This window comes from Chaetura pelagica, unplaced genomic scaffold (genome assembly GCF_000747805.2).
Source record: "Chaetura pelagica isolate M959 unplaced genomic scaffold, ChaPel_1.0 scaffold50, whole genome shotgun sequence".
NCBI lineage: Eukaryota > Metazoa > Chordata > Aves > Apodiformes > Apodidae > Chaetura > Chaetura pelagica.
The window spans coordinates 7237797-7255709 of record NW_009952366.1 but is presented as its reverse complement, the minus strand read 5'-3'; the positions used below and the strand labels follow the sequence as shown (position 1 = coordinate 7255709).

At 37.2% G+C, this 17913-nt stretch overlaps 1 protein-coding gene across 1 annotated transcript in view; it reads right to left on the bottom strand.

Annotated features, from left to right (window-relative positions):
* The window catches only part of CFAP54 (cilia and flagella associated 54), a 119518-nt gene that overhangs the window by 782 nt on the left and 100823 nt on the right, over nt 1-17913 (bottom strand). Inside the window, exons 49-55 of the mRNA XM_010008074.1 lie at nt 16965-17173; nt 13727-13912; nt 11516-11622; nt 10547-10733; nt 9138-9215; nt 6612-6678; nt 250-506 (exon numbers count right to left, since the gene is read on the bottom strand). Coding sequence (XP_010006376.1) covers nt 250-506; nt 6612-6678; nt 9138-9215; nt 10547-10733; nt 11516-11622; nt 13727-13912; nt 16965-17173 — 1091 coding nt within the window. The remainder of the gene's footprint in view (nt 1-249; nt 507-6611; nt 6679-9137; nt 9216-10546; nt 10734-11515; nt 11623-13726; nt 13913-16964; nt 17174-17913) is intronic.

Here is a 17913-nt window from a genome sequence, read left to right as displayed (position 1 = left end):
GGAGCAGAGTCATGGAACGGGTTGGGTTGGGAAGGGCCTTAAGGACTGTCCGGTCCCAACGCCCTGCGTGGCAGGGACACCCCGCGCCAGGCCGGGGTGGTCCGGGCCCCATCCAGCCTGGCCTTGAGCGCTTCCAGGGACGGGGCTTCCCTCTGGGCAGCCTTTGCCAGGGTCTCACCGCCCTCGCACTGAGGAATTTCCTACTCATGCCTCACTTGTATCTCTCCTCTTCCAGTTTTAATCCATTACCCCTTGTCCTCTCACTACGGGCCCTGGTATAAAGCCCCTCCCCAGCTTCCCTGCAGCCCCTTCAGGCACCGGGAGGCCGCTGTGAAGTCCTCCCGGAGCCTTCTCTTCTCCAGGCTGAACAGCCCCAACTCTCCGTCTGTCTCCGCAGGAGAGGTGCTCCAGCCCTCGGATCATCTTCGTGGGCCGCCTTTGGACTCGCTCCAACAGCTCCACGTCCTCACAGTAAATCCTGTTCTCTGCACGAGGTTCATTTAGAGCTACACCAAAACTGGTGTTTGCCACATTTTAAGTTATAAAATTGGAGGGAAGGCTGTGTTTTGAGTACTGACTAGAAAGCATCCAGCACAGACAGCCTGGTCCTTACTCTCCAGTGGGACATCTTGGTGTCAGATCATAATAAATAATAGTAATAAAAACATTCCAAACAGAAAAGTTCCTGTACGTGTCAAGTCCATTTTTATTAATGCTCACAACAATGTTTGTATCACATTGCAAACTTTCAGTAACTGATCAAGTAACAGACATTGTGTCTATATCCTAATTTGGAATACAGCTGTTCTTCTGTTCATGCTAAATTTTGTAGAAGGAGGAGTACTTACTATTTTTTTTACCTATCAGGTAAAATAAAAGCTAGCACTTCTTTAGAAGTAATATGTATTTTCACTGTCTCTGCTTTCTAAACCTATGTAGTAAAATGTTGTCTTTAAGGGGATATTAGACAACAAAACTGGAGCAAAACTAAATGTTTCTGTAGAGATCTGGTTTCAAATGAGTCCTTACCTTTTGTATGGCACTCACATGCAGTAGATCTGAAATGCCCCCTTCACTTTGCTGATGGACTTTTGATTTTCCAAGTTCATTTCAGCTCTAGACTGTGTAAGTGAACTCAGAATCAGGGAAGAAACTCATGTCACTGATATAGAAAATGCTATTGTTATTTCCCTATAGCAATGAGAATCATGTCTTTATTGCCTCTATTCATCCTCATTAACCAGTCATTAGTCCTATCTATCATCTGTCTTCTCAGATCTCTTGAGTATTAAAGGATCTACAGCATTCCTACAAGTCTCCACCCCCACTTGACTTTACTGTCCTCATTTGCTTTTAAACCAACCATATTTCTCCTCTAAGGCCAATATTCATTATTCTGTTCTTATCTATCGTCAGTTCATAGAATTAGAAATCTTTTCTTTCCTGTAACAATATCCTCTGGCCTTTTTTTTTTTTCTCCTCACTGTGGAGTGTAACTGTGTTTACAGACAGGTAGGTGAGCACCTGCCTTCCAAGCCCTGAAACCTTGAAGTTGAGCAATTAGAAATTACTTTTTTCAGTGAATGTGACCAGCATTTTTTGCTTCATTCTGTGGCACCCACACAGACAACCCTCTAGTTAAATACATTTTTCCTCCTGCTAGGACGTCTGCTGACATTTTTTAATGCCAGTGACTGTGACATGTTTCTTCTTGGTATTTATAAGAAGCCACTGCGATGTCTTGGCATATGATCTTTGGGGAAAGGACAGCAGGAAGGAGCCCAGTTTTTGAAGCGGCGCGGTACTGCTGCTGAAAGGGAGGGAGGCCGCCCGCACCAGGCAGGGCATGCTGAACAGTTGTGCAAGGCTGCAAAAGTGACTCCCAAGAACATTCCCTCACACTTGAGACAGATCTGGTTTGGAGGGAAGAAGTGCTTTGCCAGTGGAAGGGAAATGCTCTTCATGGAGCTTTCCAGGTGAGGAAAATCGACTTGTCTTAGCAAATCTGGGGGAATCTCAGCAAAATATCCAGCATGTGACCAATGATTTTGCACAGCCCTCTACCAGGAAATAAGGGCCTTCCATCTTCCAAGTGCAGGATGAACTCTTTTCATCAAGGTTTTTGGTGCATGCACTTTCAGTTTTTAAAAGATGTTGAGAAGTCCAATCTATTTCCTACCACTAAGGAAAAAAAATAAATAAAAATATGGTAGTTGCATCACAACTGACAAGATGATGCAGTGCAGGGAAGTACAGTCCTGGCAGGACAGCAGAGGCCTTGAGAAGTGGAGGCTTAGGATGCAGCAGAGGAGTACAGGTGTGGGATGAGAAGGGATGGGGCACATCCCTGGTGCTGGAGATCATATGGCTGCAAAAGACTCACCATGAAGGACTCGCAGACCTCACACGGGACAAAACCAGCTTTCATGGGTAACAAAGAGAACTGAACCCAGGTACCTACCACACATAAACCAACGTGTATATTGAATTTGGATGTAACGTGGAACTGCAAACTCATGAAGGCAGAGCAAAGTTTGGAAGTGTGTTAAAGCTAAAAATTACCCCAAATGGACCCTAGAGTCAGGGAGAAGAAAACATCAACATCATATTCCTCCTGGCTTATGGCTCCACATGTGATGACTTGTCCTAAATGCTCCTCAGAGACACACACCAGCACAAAACCATGGACCTTTGGGCCGAGGGGAACAGTGCAAGTATGAGGATTACACAGATAAAGAGGGATAAAAATAGTAAGAGTGTGTAAAATAATTTCAACTGTATTACTGCTATTATGATTATTACTATTATCATTACTTAAACTTCTTATGCATCATATTCTGATTTTCCACTGTGTGACACTGAGGTTTTCGGTGTAATTTGCTTCACCATGTACTTTTTTTTTCTTTTCACATTAAGTAGAATCCTAAATCATGCTGACATGGGAGACAAATGAGAATAATTCTAATTATCTCTAGGGTTTCAAAGTGGAAAATTGAATTGCAGTGCTAAATATTTGACTTCAGCACTTGCCTTTGGACCCTTTCACCCACTCTATTTTAAAGATTAACCTATGCTTCATATTCTTACTTCTCTCAATTTGATTATGTGCTCAGTATCTTTAACTCAAAGAAAACCTTTGGCAAACATAAATGGAACTCTTTGCTGGCTTAATTAGTTCAGCGTATTAGCCTGCAATTCCAACAATTCATTCTAGTTCCACCATTATTCTTTTTTAAAATCTTTCTTCTTGGATTTCACTGAAAATGGTTTTGGAAACAAATGACAATCCCTTTTACATTGTGTCTCAGTTGAATAATAACTTAAATTTGCAGCCTCTTTCATTCAAGGATCTGAAAATCTTCCAAATGTTGATGCAGAAAACTTCAAATCCCTCACTGATGAGGGGATTACTGTTATCTTCAGATAAAGAAACTGAGGCACAGTGAGGCTAATTACTAGGATTATTTTCTCAGATTGATGTCATCCAAAAACTGGATAAATACTTAGGCCGAAAAAAAATATGCCGTGAATTTGAGCTGTAGTGGCATTTTTAAAAGTCACATCCAATTGAATAAATCTGTGTGAAATTACTAATTTCCATATCATAAAATTATTTTAACCAGAAATAATTTCAGGTTGCTGTATATTTGGAGGCATGAAACAAATCCTGTGAATGCCTTGAATATACAGCTCTCTGTCAAGGCAGTAATGTAACTTAAAACAATATTGAAACAGTATTTGAAAAATGACATATTCTACAACCCATTCAGACCTGTCAATGTTACAGCCCCTGTTCAGTTTCCATTTCAGCCCTAACACAATCTCGATGATGCAGTTATTAATTAAAGGAGCAGAAGCTTGTTTTGGTCTCAGAATGCTTACTTCATCCAGTTCACAGATGAATGAACAGCCAACTCCAAAGGAATTAAACAAACGAACAAACAAACCCACCCCCAAACCCAAAACTGTTCTTTAGTTCCCTGTAGGATTCTTCTTATGCCTCATCCAAGAAGATAAAATGTCCTTCATTTCAGAATCCATTCAGTTTGTCCCCACAACGCTCTCTCTCTCTTCCTTTGCCCCATCCAACAACTTATCAGATAGGGAAACACTATGCATTTCTTTCACAGGCGTGGAATAGAGAAATATTTCAGTTACTATTTGAAAAGAGCTGGTAAACCTGCCAGTGGTTCAAAGCTGTCAAGGTGCTAAGTAGCACTTGAGTTGTGGTGTCTAGGGCAGATCACCAGGCAGACCTCCACACAGCCCCCACTGACACTTCAGGCTGTGAAATCTAAAAAGGTGCCTTTCCCCTCTTCCTTTTTAATTTTGGAGACAGTGACACAGACAAGTATTGTATAGAAATTTAATTGAGCATGGTGCTGACACAAATTTATTCTGGTCTCACACATTGAAAGCTTTTGTCTGAATTCAATGGTAAGGAAAAACCCACCCAAACTACTATAATATATAAAACAAGAAGCAATTTACTTCACAATTAGCTTTGTAGTTTTATCCTGTGCAATCACTAGAGACATTTAGATATGAGCTTCCTTCCTTACAAGCAGATTTTGATTAAGGAAATTAATTCTATGCTAAAAGAAAAATATTTTCTCCAATGTTGTCTTCTGAAACCTGCACTGAATATTTAATCCTGTGTTTATGAGAGTAAAATCTGCTGCTATGGATACAGTGAGGTCAACATTTCAACATTATTTTCTTGTGCCGTGCTAAGAAGATGGTAGGATAATATTTTGGTTTTAAAAAAAAATGTCTTAGAAAGTGTAACATATTTTAAATCCATATGTAAAGCATTTTGTTTAATATTTCTCTTTCAACTATAGGAATTATAACAAGGTCCAGTCTGGCAGCACTGAAGAAGCATCTCGTCTGTAATACAACTTTACTTCCATTTTCACCTGATGCTACAGAGTGTTCTACAAATACTAATTAAGCTGCACAAAACTCGTATGATAATCCTCAAGGTGACTCCAAAAAGAAAAAGAAAGGTGTTATACTTTTCATAAAGCACATGGAAAGACTAAAGAGCTTTTCAAAAAAACTTGCCATATTCTATTTATTCCTTGTAAAAGAAAAATGAGTAATGTTAATGTTTATCTTTTCCACTTTTTGAAGAATTGCAGAACAATAAATTATTTTAATTGAAAGACTAATGCCAAGGAATATTTCCGTCCAACTGGCTGTTAGGCAGTTGCTCTGAATAACCATTCTAACTCAGTTTTAAAATACCTTCCCTATCAGTTACTTAGTTTTTACTTTCTCTCATTGTATCATTATCCTTCTAATTTTACTACTACCTACAGCATTCCAGGGAAGGCTGCACAAAATAAAAAATAGTACAACTTTTAAAAAGCTACACATAACACAAACATGTCCAGTCTTCTCTTTTTTGTAGGAATAAAGAAAAATAGCAGAAAACCTCAGCCCATTTCTTCCTTTTACTGATCACATTTAAGATACTCATGATGATGAATATCTTACCTGTCTCTCTCCTTCCATAAAACAAACTTCACTGAGCCAGGTAACAAGCCAAGGTAAATTTGCAGTTTCCAAATTGCTCAAAATACATTATCATTTTATCACCAGCCTATGGTACAAGGAGAACCTGAATGAAATTAAATGAAAGGAGCTGGTATTTCAACCCAATTGTTTATTTTTTCACAGAAACTGAACCCAGGAATGGGAATAGTTAGTCCTGAATTTTCATGGCATAGCAAGTGCAAGGTAAGTCCCAGAGGGCTCCTGCCCACACATCCTGGGTTTTTTGCTGTTTGTTGCAAACAAATGATTGTAACTAGAAGTGCCTGGTCTTCTGGGCAAAACCAAAGGGCCATGGACTCTTAATCCTGAGTCTTACTGTACTCTGTTGTGAGGCCTTGTTCAACTAACTCACTTTTTTTGTGTCAAATTCCTCATTTCTAACACTGGACAAGCATGTTTCCTTAGATGGCTCTTGTTAGGACTCATTAGGGCTTCTTCAGCACTTTCAGACAGATGCTTTGAAATTATGGAGTCATCAAAATGATAATTTTTTCCTCACCAACCTGAGATGTGGTTTTCTTTAACAAAAGATAGAAAAATCTGAAATGCAGGTTTCAAAAAAAATCTCTACCTGAAAAAATAACTCAAACTTTTGATAACTACAAAGGCAATTTAAAAATGCTGATGAGAATAAAACTTCAGGGAAAAAGCAATATTTATTAGAACATGCTAGAAGGCTACAAGCCTATTTAGCTTTTCTAAACAGTAAGAAATTATTGAAAAACCCAACAAACTTAATTATAGATGATTGAATAAATTAAAAAATTAATCCTCTTATTCAGAAACTACTTTTAATACATTTAATTCCTAAAAAAATTAAAATAATTTAAAAGACTATTAATTTTTTAATAATTAGAAATAAGCTAAAAATTAAAATTAGAAAACACAGTAGGAGCCAAATCCTGGTGTGATTAATGAGGTTGGTTCATAAACACTAGAACATAAGACTAAATCTATAGCACTCAGCAACTGGTTAAGTTATTGCAAAAATATAATTTAGTGAAACAGAGAAATGATCCAATTGAAAAGACTTTCCTCAGTTATTGTACATCCAGTGGCCGGATCAAACATCTCTTCCAAACTTTCTATTGACTGCAAAGTAACATCAAATGGGAGCTGAAAAAACAGGAGAAATAAAACCAAATAAATTGAGTGTGTCCATATTGCAGTCATATTAAAGCCAGATTTCTGACTTAGAACCAATGAGTAAGTTAGAAGCACTCATTGCCTCAGTATAAATTTGTGGTTAATGACATCTCTTGCAGGAAACTACTACAACAGGCTTAGAAGAAGGACATTTCTATGAGCAGTCTTGCTCACAAAGTTTATCCTGATCATCCATAGGTGAAAAGGATACCAGACAAAAGTAGCAGAAACTATGAATAGGTAATAATTTAGAAGTTGAAAGAATTGAATTAGCTGTAAAAGGTGACACAGGGCAATAATAAATTGGTTTGTATGTCCATTGGACATGGAGGGGAAACATTTAAGTGATTAACATATGAAGATATACTAACTAAAGGAAGAGAAGCTTGGAATGGGCTATCTAGGGAGGTTACTTTTTAGTGCAATTATTTTCTTTATAAATTTACTTTTAAGATTGGAACTCTCAAACACTGTGTTTTATTATCTCCCTCAAGAACTTAGCTATTCATCAAATAGCTTTAGAACTAAGCTGGCTGATCAATTTTTATTCTTAAAACATGAACAGTCAAATAATTTTAAGTAAATAATTCAATAAAAATGCTTTTTTTCCACTTAGAAATGTAATGCAGTGCTGAATCAAAAGCACGATAAGACACATGAACAGGAAAAAAAGAGAGAATCAGAGAAGCAGGAAGCATGATAGGATTTAAAATGTGACAGCTCAGAGAATGAGAAAACAAATACCACAAATTAGAACTGACTTTGTCCAGTTAATTCACAAGAAGACTAGCAACATAAAAGTGTCTGGGGGGGAAAGAGTTGTAAAACTACATATAAGAAATGTATCTGCTGCCTTCTACTGCATGCTTACAAACAAAGGGAATGTACTACCCTATGGTATACATCATCCCACACTGAGCTTTCCACCTGTAGCCAAGTAGAATGAATAATGCACACATACAACTTATTTGGAAGATGGGAAATACTGCTTAGAAATATGCAACACATCATGAAGTGCTGAACACTCTGCAAGTTCTGCTGGCTTCAGAGAAGAATGGAGATACTTTGCTTCTTGAAGGACTAGGCTTCCCTTGCTCAACCAAAGCTTCCATATATAATAAGATCTTAGTTTGAAGTCTCTGTCTCATATGTTTACACATTTTAGCTTGTGGCATTCAGCGGAAATAAAACAGAGCAGTTAACATCATAACCCAACTGGAAGGACACCACTACCTCTGCTCCCTCACTCTCATGGTAGACCCACAAATAGAAACAGGCAAAGTGAAGAGGCGTTCAGGAGAATTTAAAATAAGTCCAGGAGGTCCATGTGATTCTCTGAACACTCAGCTATACATTTCCCTAGATATATGTCAGATCTCTACTTTGTAAGATATTTCAGTGGGACTGTGAGCAGTACAGCTTTGCAGAATGAATGTCCATGTATTTTGATGCACTGATAAAGAGTAAGTGAGTGAGTAATATGAAGGTCTGGGTTCATTTGGGAGAGACCTTCAGGATGGATGACAAGGAAATGCAAGGAAGGTGCAATATGTATAAAAGGGAAGTACTAGGTACTGGGGTGCAGGTTGCACAGAGCAGCATTACAGATTCTCTCTTCTGTAATAGGCTACTTGCCAAACTGTTTGCAGATAAAGCTCAGGATTCTCTCCTGATAGGAAGAGCTGACTGGAAAACAATAGTACAGTGGCTCGTCATTCCATTCTCATCCCATTGTGAACAATTGCAAGCAAGAGTGTTGAGGAGTAGTAGGGGGGTTGATATGTTACAGTGGATTCCAAAATCTTCGTTGGAGTTCCTTGAGCCCTGGCAACTGCGATCCTCTCCTGATCCCCCTCAGGTGGCTGAGAACTTAGCACTGCTGCTTCCCGCTAAGGGCAGTCCCCATAGTCTCCTCTGGGATACAGACCACGACTAGATAATAAGATGAATACAGCAGCATGGACAAAAAAAGGCATGTTGTCTCTAAGGACGTGTTATGGGCAAGGAAGAGAAAATGAAAGAAAATAGAAGGAAAGCCTGAATAACTTTAAAAAGAAAACAAAACCAGGGATGGAAGGAAATTGTATTTGGCAACTGCATTATGGAAATTCACTGAAGTCTGTGTAAACAATGACCAGAGAATAGTGGATAACCCAGATGGACCCATTGTGAGTAAGATTCATTTTTAATATACTTTTGTATGTATAAAAAGGAGACTCTAATGAACAGCTAAGATAGTCACAGTTTGTAATCATGTACATTGGTATTTTATTTGTAAAGATGAAGAAAAAAAACCTCAAACAGAAAGCCCCAGAATGTATGAGAAAAAAAATTGAACAATACTTAGTGGTATAATCCATGTTTCAGTTTATCTGAACAATTGTTTTATTTTAGAAAACATATTTTTACTATTAATAAGAATACCATACCTGAGTTAATGGCAAGGACAGGGCTGGAACACCAGACAGCAGTGCTTTGACTTCAGACAAACAACTTTTAGCCATTTCCTAAAGATACAAAAAAAAACCCCACTAATGCTCTACTCTCAGCCTCCTCTGACAAGCTAACAGATGGCTTGGATTTACAAAATTTTTCAGAACAATCAAGTTTTAGCTCATTCTAGTTGAATTCACAGTAAAATAAAACTGAGCTGATGAATATAATTTTTATGCAACACAAATAGTTGTGTTTGCTGTAGAAATACAGGTGCCCAAACCTTGCAATTTCTCCTGAGGCAAAATTGCCCAACTCAGGTATGAAATCCAATGAGCAAGCACACTTCTGGTACCTGTTTATTGAAGACATTCTAAATAAATACTCTGATGAGATGATATTTATACATGTATAATGCATGGGATGTGAATCTTATTAGTATTCTAAATATTGCTTTTCCAATTACCGACATGTATTAATGAAAGTCTGAGCAAAACCCTTCAGGTAATCAGAAACACCTTCTAAAGGACAGCTCTGTCTGCCCTCCTGAAAACACTGTGATTGGCCAAAACATCATTTGTTCTCCAAGCTGGTCAAAATACAGCCTTGTAATAATGGCACAGTGCACAATTGCCACTGTTTCACAGCATCCATCAGACAAAATGACAGCCTCTACATCATTAATCATTTCATATAATAGATATAAAGAGAATCCTGTCACATGATAAATGTCTCCCACTTTGAAAATAAACGTCTATTTTGCCTTGGCATTTATCAAGCAGCAGTTATGCTGTGGCAACATTCTATTCCAATGACATTATCTCAAACAGACCACATGGAAAATTCTGAAATTACAGTTTTTGTGTGTGTATGTGGGGGGAGTCACTTGGTTGCAGACCATATTCAATATGGCTAATAAAAAGAAAGAAGAAAGTGGCATAGAGAAAATGAAAATTGATTAACTGCCAGTTTTAGTCCTGTTTCAATAATGTTATTAGAAGGTTCTGATTTCAGAATCATCACTGGCCATTTTGCATTGAAGATGTGTAACGGATTTTTTAAAAGCACTTTTCAGTTGATGGCCATGCTAATTTAACACTATGCCAAGCATTTTCAGGTGTAGATTAATATAAATTAATCTTCAATTTTCAAATCTATGTATCTGAAGATGTAGCCTTTATTTTCAAGTGGAAGGTTGAAGATGCCTGATATTTTTGTAAAGTGACAAGCAATATATAAGGAAAAGAATGAAAAGTGAAAATATTTCAACATTTCTTGAAAAGGGTGAGGGAAGTTTAGTCCTCTCTGTCTGCTTTCCAAGTTACCTGTCATTTATTTCCCTAAAACAGATGTTGTAAATAAAAGACTGTCAGACATATTTAAAAGGAGAGCTATTTTCACTTACTTCTGTTTTTTCATCAAGATGCACTTTTGCAACAGTCACTTCAGGGTTTTTTGAAGGAATTATTTTCAAGGTTTCACTTTCTTCAAGAAAACTTGTAGGTTCTGAAGCTGAGGACAAGCTTTTAGAACTTAGCATCATTTCAACTTCCTGCTTCAGATTAGATAATTTCTCCTGTAAAGAAATAACTCTGAACGAACACAAGGTTTTACATTACTAATGTTATAAAACATTTGTTCTTGCCATCTTATGGCAAGAGCTGCCCTAGCTTTTAGAATATATTAATTAGCTTCTATGTTTTCTTTCATTTCAAGACTGATCTCATAATTTTAGAAAAAGAACTTTTCCATTAAAGAAAGTGGAAATGTCGTATGCAGTAGCTTTTTGCATTAAAAATGGTAAGAAACATCTTAAGTATGCCTTTCTAAGAAAGATTTTTTCATCCAACCAGCACAAGGTGGGCTGACAACTTAGGTGGCAGGGGCTGCAACTGTGCCTTTTATTCCTTTCTCTACACCTGCTCAGCAATTAAAAAAAAAAAAAAAAAAAAAAAAGGATATAAATTAAGGGCTGAGTCTGGAGCTACAACTGAGAAAAATTATTACATGCTCAGAGCTGTAATATGGGATGGAGAAAGTTGCTGATCCAATGAGGGAATAGGATTGCTGCTTACATTTGCTAGCGTTTTCTTATGTTGCTATGCCAGGGTAATATAATTAGCATGTGTTACTCAGTTCTTTTGAGAATCAAAACTGAAATGCTAATGTGTTGAAAAGGCATATGATGAATGAGTTTAATGTTGTGTACAACATCTTACAGTTTGTATAGTGCATAATCTCTGAAAAGTGAAAATGTATGCTTTTAAAGACTTGGAGCTCTTTGATATTGTATGCGTTATTTTCTCTCATCCTAAATGGTTGACTGATCTTTAATATAGCATGAAATAACAGGATAAAGTCAGTGACTACTTACCTAGCCAATGGAATCCACAAGAAGCCTGAAAACACAGACATTGAGCTGAAAATCTTGATGTTGCTCATCTTGATGGGCTTTGTATTGTAAGCATAAATTAGCAAAACCTGTAGAAGATGGGGTAAGTAAGCTAAAATGCAGTACGGTTCAGTAGACCTGAGCACTTTCAGTGATACTACATTACAGTAACTATCAAATACATTCTACTGATGAAGACTTAAAGAACTGGCTTTCAAAAAAGTGAGGAATGTCACTTCATATGAATTTGTACTTTACTCAGTTTTTATAGGTGTTAAAACAATTTAATAATGGATAAGATTTATATTAGTTTAAAATTAATTATACCCTATAGAGTCACCACCAAAATCCTAGTCTGGTCCTGATCCTGGTCAATCAATCCCACTTACGCTCATGTCCAAAGTGACAACTTAAGGTAGACTGAACAGAAAGCTTTTACTGAATTTCCAAAGGTCCTATGTAATAAGTTACATTGGCTTGTGCCACCCTGTCATCATAGTAAGTTTAAATCCATGAAATGCACATAACTCACCAATCTAATAAAGCTGTACCAGTATAAGAGCACAAGAAAATGAGATAGAAAGTTCTCACCTTTAACTGAATAAATTTGCTACAATAATTGAAAATATGCTTCTATATAGGTAACTGAACATTTTGACTATATAGAGAATGTGTGGAATATGGCATTCGTATATTAGTCATTTTCAAGAGTTGTCTCTGGATCTGTAATGTCATGCTAAAATAGCCTGCAAAACTATATTGAAGAGTACATTATTTGTAGTAACTTCACAGAGCTTCTATCAGGCTACTGATAAGAGATGAAAAGTAAAAGTTTTAACACTGATCTGCTATGTCATAAAGTTGGGAGATCATGAATTTCTATTGCAGTAGCAGACATTCTGTTCCTTATCTAAAAATAATTTTAAAAATTCATGTCCTAGTCTCTTGCTTTCTTCCAACTCTCCAGTCTCTCTCACCTTTCATGTTTACTCTAATTGCTTAGGGAAATAATGTTTACAAAAAACCATGTTCCCTGTATATGTGTGTCTTTGCTTTTCTAACAGACTCTCACCAGTGTTGTTTGAATGCTATTGGTCAGCTCTAACCAAACCTAACAGAGTTAAGAAGCTTGAGAAATGGGCCCATATGAACCTCAAAAGGTTCAACAGGAGCAAGTGCAAGGTCCCGCAACTGGGTCTGGGCAACCTCCAGTATCAATACAGGCTGGGGGATGAGGGGATTGAGAGCAGCCCTGCAGAGAAGGACTTAGGGGTACTGGTGGATGAAAAGCTGGACATGAGCCGGCAATGTGTGCCTGCAGCCCAGAAGGCCAATCATACACTTGGCTGCATCAAAAGAAATGTGATTTTCAGAAGGTCAGGGGAAGTTATTCTGTCCCTTTGCTCTGGTGAGACCCCACCGGCAGTTCCAGCTCTGGAGTCCTCAGTACAGGAAAGATAGGGACCTCTTGGAGCTGGTCCAGAGGAGAGCCACAAAAATTATGAGGGAGCTGGATCAACCCTCCTGTGAGGAAAGGCTGAGAGAGTTGGGGTTGTTCTCTGGGGAGACTCTACTGCAGCCTTTCTACACTTAACAGAAGCTTAGAAGAAAGATGAGGACAAACTTTTTAGTAGAGCCTGTTGTGATAGGACAAAGGGTGATGGTTTAAACTAAACCAGGGTAGATTTAGATTAGATATAAGGAAGAAATATTTTACAATGAGGGTGGTGAAACACTGGCACAGGTTGCCCAGATAGCTGGTAAATGCCCCATCCCTGGAAACATTCGAGGTCAGGTTGGATGGGGCACTGAGTGACCTGACCTAGTTGGAGATGTCCCTGCTTCCTGCAAGGGCATAGACTAAATGATGTTTAGAGGTCCCTTGTAACCCAAAGTATTCTATGATTCTAAGACCTCAAGGACCTGCGAAAGACATGAATGCAACATGGCCTCAAAGCTCTGTATGGTGAACAACTCTGATTTTTGGCCTGCTACCAAAAACCCATCAGGGTATTCTGTTTGTCCTATATAGCAGTTCTGTGGCAGAGTAAATCTGTAGCTCCCTACTGTCCAACTTGCGAATCAGCATAGGTATAATTAAATTAAAAGCTGATCAACCAGAGCACAGATACTCATTGGAAATGAGACTTAATTTGTTCCAATACCTAAGGAGCTGCTTTGGTGTAGTTATACCTTAGTCTCTGTACTGTTTGATGGCTTTGCCAGAGAAGGAATGTACCACTGAATATTAATTTCCTTATTTGAAGCATTTGCTGCCCTTCTCTCTGTCTGACCCTCTGCTTCTGTGACGACAGGAACTGGAGAAACTGTTCTCACATGTGGCATCCTTGATGAAATTTCAGTCATTTCAAGAGACATCTGAAACACAGAAGAAAATTTTAAAATGTATTTTCTTGAGTGTAACATTCGGAATCTGTTCTAATCTAATGCCCACTAGAATCAGAAGGACTTAGTTAGATGAATGGGTAATTTTAAAAGGTGTCTCTTTTACCAAGTTAAGGCTTTTCAAAGTTCACATGATGAAACATTTCTAAGGGTAATGCAAAGGACCATTGGACTGACTTAGAGACACCTACATTAACTGTTACATTTGATTTGTTTTCCTTATGGCGTTATGTTTTTTGCTAAAAGATCTTATTTAATATGCTGACCATACAAAATTGGTGTTGAAAAAGGGGTTTTTCTGCTATATATATATTAATAATTCAAATAGTAAACTGAATGCTAGGCTAATGTTTTGTTTATGTTTACCTATTTGTTTTCTCATTAGCCGTGCAACTATCAAGGGGTGATATCGACTGAAAATTCAGCCATTCAGTTTGTGAGGATTTGTCCTATGTCATATTTACTAAAATATATACAGAATATTATCAGGCTATCCATCAAATAGTTACTGTTTGGCCATCATTTACTGGGGAAGCAATGGGGGCATATTGTCAACCAACATTCCCTCATGAATAAAAACCTTTCTTAAAATTGTAAAATATTTTATTTAGAGGCTGAAGTTATATTTTTAAGTGTTTTGCAAAGAATGGGAGGCCAAACAGTGACAGTCTGGGAGAATGCTGAAGCTATTTGAAAAGCTTGTTAGTGCCTCCATCATTGTTTGCAAAATGTGGATACTGGAAACAGCTGCCTGAATAATTTGTTTCTCTTTAATGTTCATTGCTGAAATAAACTGGAGAATTTTACCCACTTTATTTTCAGAAAATACAGCTCGTGACTGATACAGGGCAATAAATCTGGGTGAATGGAGATGGATTTTTCACAGTGACATAATATTACTTCATAAAGCCAGTTCCCATCCAACATCAAAATGTGGTAGAAGTGGAGCTAAAGATGAAGTCATGCATTTGAGCATACGGATTAACCTTCAGGTGTGGGACAATTAGCTGGGGATGATCCATATCACACAGACTCTAAACGCTGAGGCAGTGTAACAGTGGCCGTAACCCATGGTATGCCAAGAGCTGTGCATGGATCACCAACCTACCACAAGGATCTCCTAACTTCAGGATATTACTCTGTAGTTTTTGCAATAAATCACCCACTATCTTGCTAGGATGAAGAGTGAACCAAATGATGAGAAAACACATATATGGAGGAGGTGGGAACAACCTAATTTATGCCATGTCCCTGAACTAGACCTCTTAAAAGTCCATTTTAAGATATTTTTATATATATAAATATATAAATAAATGTGTGATATGTTTTCTTTTTCACTGAACTGCATCTTTTGTTATTTACATCATGTTGAATCTTTTTGAGGAAGGTAATTACAACTGCTCTTGTCAAGCTGGAGGGCTGCTGAATTACATACATAAATATTTATCTGTTCAACTTTCTCATAAGCCTGAAAACAACAAACTGCCTTAGTTGAGTGTTTCCAATCCTATGTACTATCATGGAGTGGAACAAAAAACAAGAATGCAAAATGTAATAGGGCACATGATTTTAATTATAGCCTGCTTAATGTAATTCGGATGCTTTGTTCAGCCGAGCTTAAAAAACTTCAGGAGTCAAAAATAGAATTACAAAGACACATGTAACCAAAACGACCTTGCGCATAAAAATCCTGCTTTCAAAAATTCTGTCTCTTTGTATTTTTAAAAATCCCAGTATGAATTACAGTAATTTTTTTAAAATCACTTATACAGCTTTCTGAATAGTTAAAGCTTCTAAAAATGTTGTGATAAAAATCAATGAAGCTTAGAATTTAAAAAAAGTAAGAGCTTTATGCTTGTTAGCTGTCTACAACAGTGAAGCTAACACATGATTATGCAGCTTGCACCTGTCATGAACATGACAGTGAGCTCTGAAGCTTATTATTCTAAGACAGTGTAATACTAATTATGTCAAAAGAAGAGCAGACAGAGTAAAATAATTTTTGATATATGATGGCTGTTATAAATGTCACATACCATATATTTACAATTTATTCAGTGGCACAGTCAGCTCTTTGTTGGGAAATGAGTAATGATATGCTGTCCAACACTGCAGAAAGTTCACCAACTCTAGAAGAGCTACTTTCACAAAAGTACTTTAATACATTTTTATAAAAGAACAAGTTCTCACCCCTCAAGGCTTCCCTGACTCCATCCAACACTGAACAAAATAGGTAAAAAAAACCCCATAGAGAGTAACCTGTTATTTTAATTTTTTAGTATTAGGATAATTATTAATGTGAGAAGTGGGATGGAGAAACTTTGAAGACAATTATTTTTACATTTAATCTTCAAAGACTTTTACTACTCAATATTCAATACATATGCCATGGCCAGCATAGTCTCCAGAATTCCAATTCAATATTTCTCTGAGTAATGTAGTCTGACCTGCCTATGTTTGAAAGCTCAAATTGGCTGTTCCACAGTCAGAGATCTGAAAAGATTTTCTAGTTTTATGATAATCAGTGAAAAAAAAAGGCACATAAGGCCTTCAATACATTTTGAGAGAATACAGACTATATTTTTTTAATAATGTTTTAATTATAGACCAAATTAACAACATAGAGGCTTGTGCATACAAATTACAAAGCAGATATCAGAACATTTTTGCTGTGAAAGATGGAGATCTACAAGATTAGAAGCCTTAGTCCTACCAAATAACATAGTCAGTTTCATTAACTAATAATGAAACTTTCTTAAATATCATTCTGCTTCCCAGGGTTTAAATATACTGGCCATGGGGTAGAGATAATATTTGCAGGAATGAATAACACAAGGATATTTGCATTTGTTAGCTATATCCTTCTCTGTTTGCACAGAATTTAGGTTTTTCAGCCAAAAAAAACCCCTCTTCATAATGGATTCCTTTCTTCTATAGTGCTCTCAGAAATACCATCATTGCAACTGGAAATAACATGAGTTAAATATAAAACATATTATTGAAACATCAGAAAGAAAACAAGTACCTTTGAAGAACTAGCTGGACTACCAAGTGGCAATTCTGCATAATGTAGCTCTTCTGGGAAATTCTCAAGACAACACATTGAATATTCAAGCAAGTGTTTTTTAAGAAAGGAATGCATTTCTGCTATGTGTAGAACAATCCCTGAGTCAAAAACAGAACTAAGGTGTCCATCTCTTGCAGAAAATGATCGAGGTCCGGAGTTAGGGGCAGCTTTGAAAAGAGATTTTTGTTACATCATCATTTGCCATGAAAAATTAAACTTTCTACATCTGCTCATTATTCATATATCTTGAAAATACAGTAAAATCTTTAAATTTATTCAATATCAAATAAATGTATTTCCAACAATTACATTGACTGTCCTTAAACATTACTAGGTTATGCAATTTGTATTGCATTTTTTCACTGGATATCTGATAATGAAACACGCTCTGTTGGGACTATAAAGTATCATAAAAATGGGAGGTGCAGTTTTGAGGTTTGAGTACTTAAATTTAGATGTGTAAGCACCATTATGTTCACTAGATGTCTAAGCACCCACTAGAAGAAACACATATTTATTCAATACAGTCAAAAGCAGTTCTAAGAGCTCTTAAGACCCTAATTAAGAGCACTAGTGGCTGATCAGCTGAGTCACTCCCTAGGCCCCATTGCTAGTAACTACTGCTGAGACATATGTGCATATTTTGACACCTGCTTCTAGATTCTTTACTGCCCTTAAAGTTCTGTGGTGAAGTAGAATACTTTCCTTTCATCTGGTGCTACAAAGAAAAATCCCAGTCCTCTCTGAAATTATTTTTTCCAGAGTTGCTAAGTTCCTCTCTAGGCAGCACAGTACAGTTTAGTTCCATTCTCACTTACCAGGTCATCACCTGTATGTCCAGCAGCTGGGCTGGATGTAGGTGCACAGTACTAGGGCCCTGAAATCAATGGATTCTTACTCTGTTTGG